The sequence below is a fragment of the Gadus morhua genome, chromosome 16 (assembly GCF_902167405.1).
Source record: "Gadus morhua chromosome 16, gadMor3.0, whole genome shotgun sequence".
Classification (NCBI taxonomy): Eukaryota; Metazoa; Chordata; class Actinopteri; order Gadiformes; family Gadidae; genus Gadus; species Gadus morhua.
In genome coordinates, this window is record NC_044063.1 from 21,681,340 (window position 1) to 21,683,447 (window position 2,108).

Here is a 2,108-nt window from a genome sequence, read left to right on the forward strand (position 1 = left end):
TCTCTCTCTCTCTCTCTCTCTCTCTCTCTCTCTCTCTCTCTCTCTCTCTCTCTCTCTCTCTCTCTCTCTCTCTCTCTCTCTCTCTCTCTCTCTGCTCCCATCTCTCTCTGCTTCTCTCTCTGTCTCTCTGACTGACTCTCTCCCTCTCTCCCCCCTCCCCTCTCTCTCTCTCACTGTCTCTCTTCACTCTCTGTCTGCTTCCCTCTCCCTCACTCTCTCTGGCTGTCTCTCTCCCTCCCTCCCTCTCTCTATCTGTCTCTCTCTCTATCCTCCCATCTTGCATGCACTCCGGACACAGGCTCTCTTCAGCGGACACTGCAGGGGGAAGGAACGAATGAATCATGGAATACTGCTGAAAAAGAGAACCTATCTTCTCTCGTATCTCTCTTTTTTTCTACCCTCATTCTCTCGTGTCTCTCCCCTCTCGATGTCTCTCAACAGTTTCTAGCGGGTTGACGGAAGGAAAATGAGGATTATTTTTTCTTGGCACTTTCTCGGGGTGTATTCCGCCCTTTGGGGGCTGGCGACTGGGGCTTTCCCCAGCTCAGTGCAAATAGGTAAGTTTGGAGATTTACTATTCCCATTTTGTCCGGGGAAACCCATGGCACGAGACGTTTGAATGTGTGTGAATTAGGATTCTAAGAAACATTGTTGTGAACCCTAAATAAGGCTATACAACATTGAATATAGACGCAAAACACCAATCACAAAAAACGGGACACAGGTAATGCGACTTAAAGTAAAAAGAAAAATGAATCCCCAAGTCCCAGGTTCAATGCCATTGAGCGGAGTTCTCTCTGAATGAACGACGGCTGGTACGTGCACGGCATCGTTCATCCCCTGCCAAGGCACACCGTTACATCAGTTTTTTTCTAGCGCCTGTTTATTATGAGCTCATGAAGGTTTCAGCAAGCTTTTCCTACTGTAGGCTTCTTCAGTGTTTATGTACTGCAATATTCTTCCTCTGACTCCCTCGCTCTATACCTTTCTCGCTCTCTCGCTCTCTCGCTCTCTCTCTCTCGGTCTCTCTGCCCTTTCCCTCTTACCCCTGTCAATGCGGGCAAGAAGATTTCTTGCGTGTCCTGACAGTTGTCCCGCCTTTGAACCCGATATGGATCTCAGATAGTTAACTATTTAACTATTTTTCTCTCTCTCTCTCTCTCCCTCTCTCTCTCTCTCTCTCTCTCTCTCTCTCTCTCTCTCTCTCTCTCTCTCTCTCTCTCTCTCTCCTTCTCTCTCTCTCTCTCTCCTTCTCTCTCTCTCTCTCTCTCTCTCTCTCTCTCTCTCTCTCTCTCTCTCTCTCTCTCTCTCTCTCTCTCTCTCTCTCTCTCTCTCTCTCTCTCTCTCTCTCTCTCTCTCTCTCTCTCTCTCTCCCTGTCTTTCTTACAGTCATACAGACATGAATATAGTTGTTTGCATTTCTGCACTGCACACAAGAGTTTGTGTATGTGTCATAATGTGTGTGTGCGTGTGTGTGTTTATTTGTGCTTGTGTGTATGTGGGGGGGCAGTGTGTGAGTGTGTTTGTGTGTATGTGTGTGTGTGTGTGTGTGTGTGTGTGTGTGTGTGTGTGTGTGTGTGTGTGTGTTTGTGCGTGTCTGTGTGTGTGTGTGTGTGTGTGCATGCGTGTGTTTGCAAAGACATTCACATACTTGCATGTGTGTGTGTCGGGGGGGGGGGTAGTGTGTGTGTGTGTGTGTGTGTGTGTGTGTGTGTGTGTGTGTGTGTGTGTGTGTGTGTGTGTGTGTGTGTTTGTGTCTGTCTGTGTGTGTGTGCCGTGTGTCTGTCCAAATGCTTGCACATGCTTGCATATGTGTGTGTGTGTGTGTGTGTTTGTATGTGTGTGTGTGTCAATATCAAAGGTACCTTAGAATGCAAGTCGTTTTTCCTACGGACTATATTTCCTATCTGTCTATCCGGCCCCTCCAGTAGTCTGCACAGTGCCAGGCCGGCTCCCAGGGCATCAGAGCATGTTGAAAATAAGGATAAGGAGTCAACAAGTATGTCATCTGCGAGTTGATCCTCTGTCAGGGCACACCGCTAGCTCCTTGGATTATTCGTCAACATTAATAATTGGAGCAGAATTGTGTTTAGTGAAATCTAAATGTT

The 2,108-nt window shown here is 47.5% G+C and overlaps 1 protein-coding gene across 4 annotated transcripts in view; it reads left to right on the forward strand.

The window, feature by feature from the left end:
• The first annotated feature begins 202 nt into the window (after positions 1-202).
• The window catches only part of gria4a (glutamate receptor, ionotropic, AMPA 4a), a 103,557-nt gene continuing 101,651 nt past the window's right edge, over positions 203-2,108 (forward strand). For all 4 annotated transcript variants that reach the window (XM_030381559.1, XM_030381560.1, XM_030381561.1 and 1 more), the window contains exon 1: positions 203-557. In XM_030381559.1, the coding sequence (XP_030237419.1) occupies positions 467-557 (91 nt within the window). In that variant the 5' untranslated portion in view covers positions 203-466. The remainder of the gene's footprint in view (positions 558-2,108) is intronic.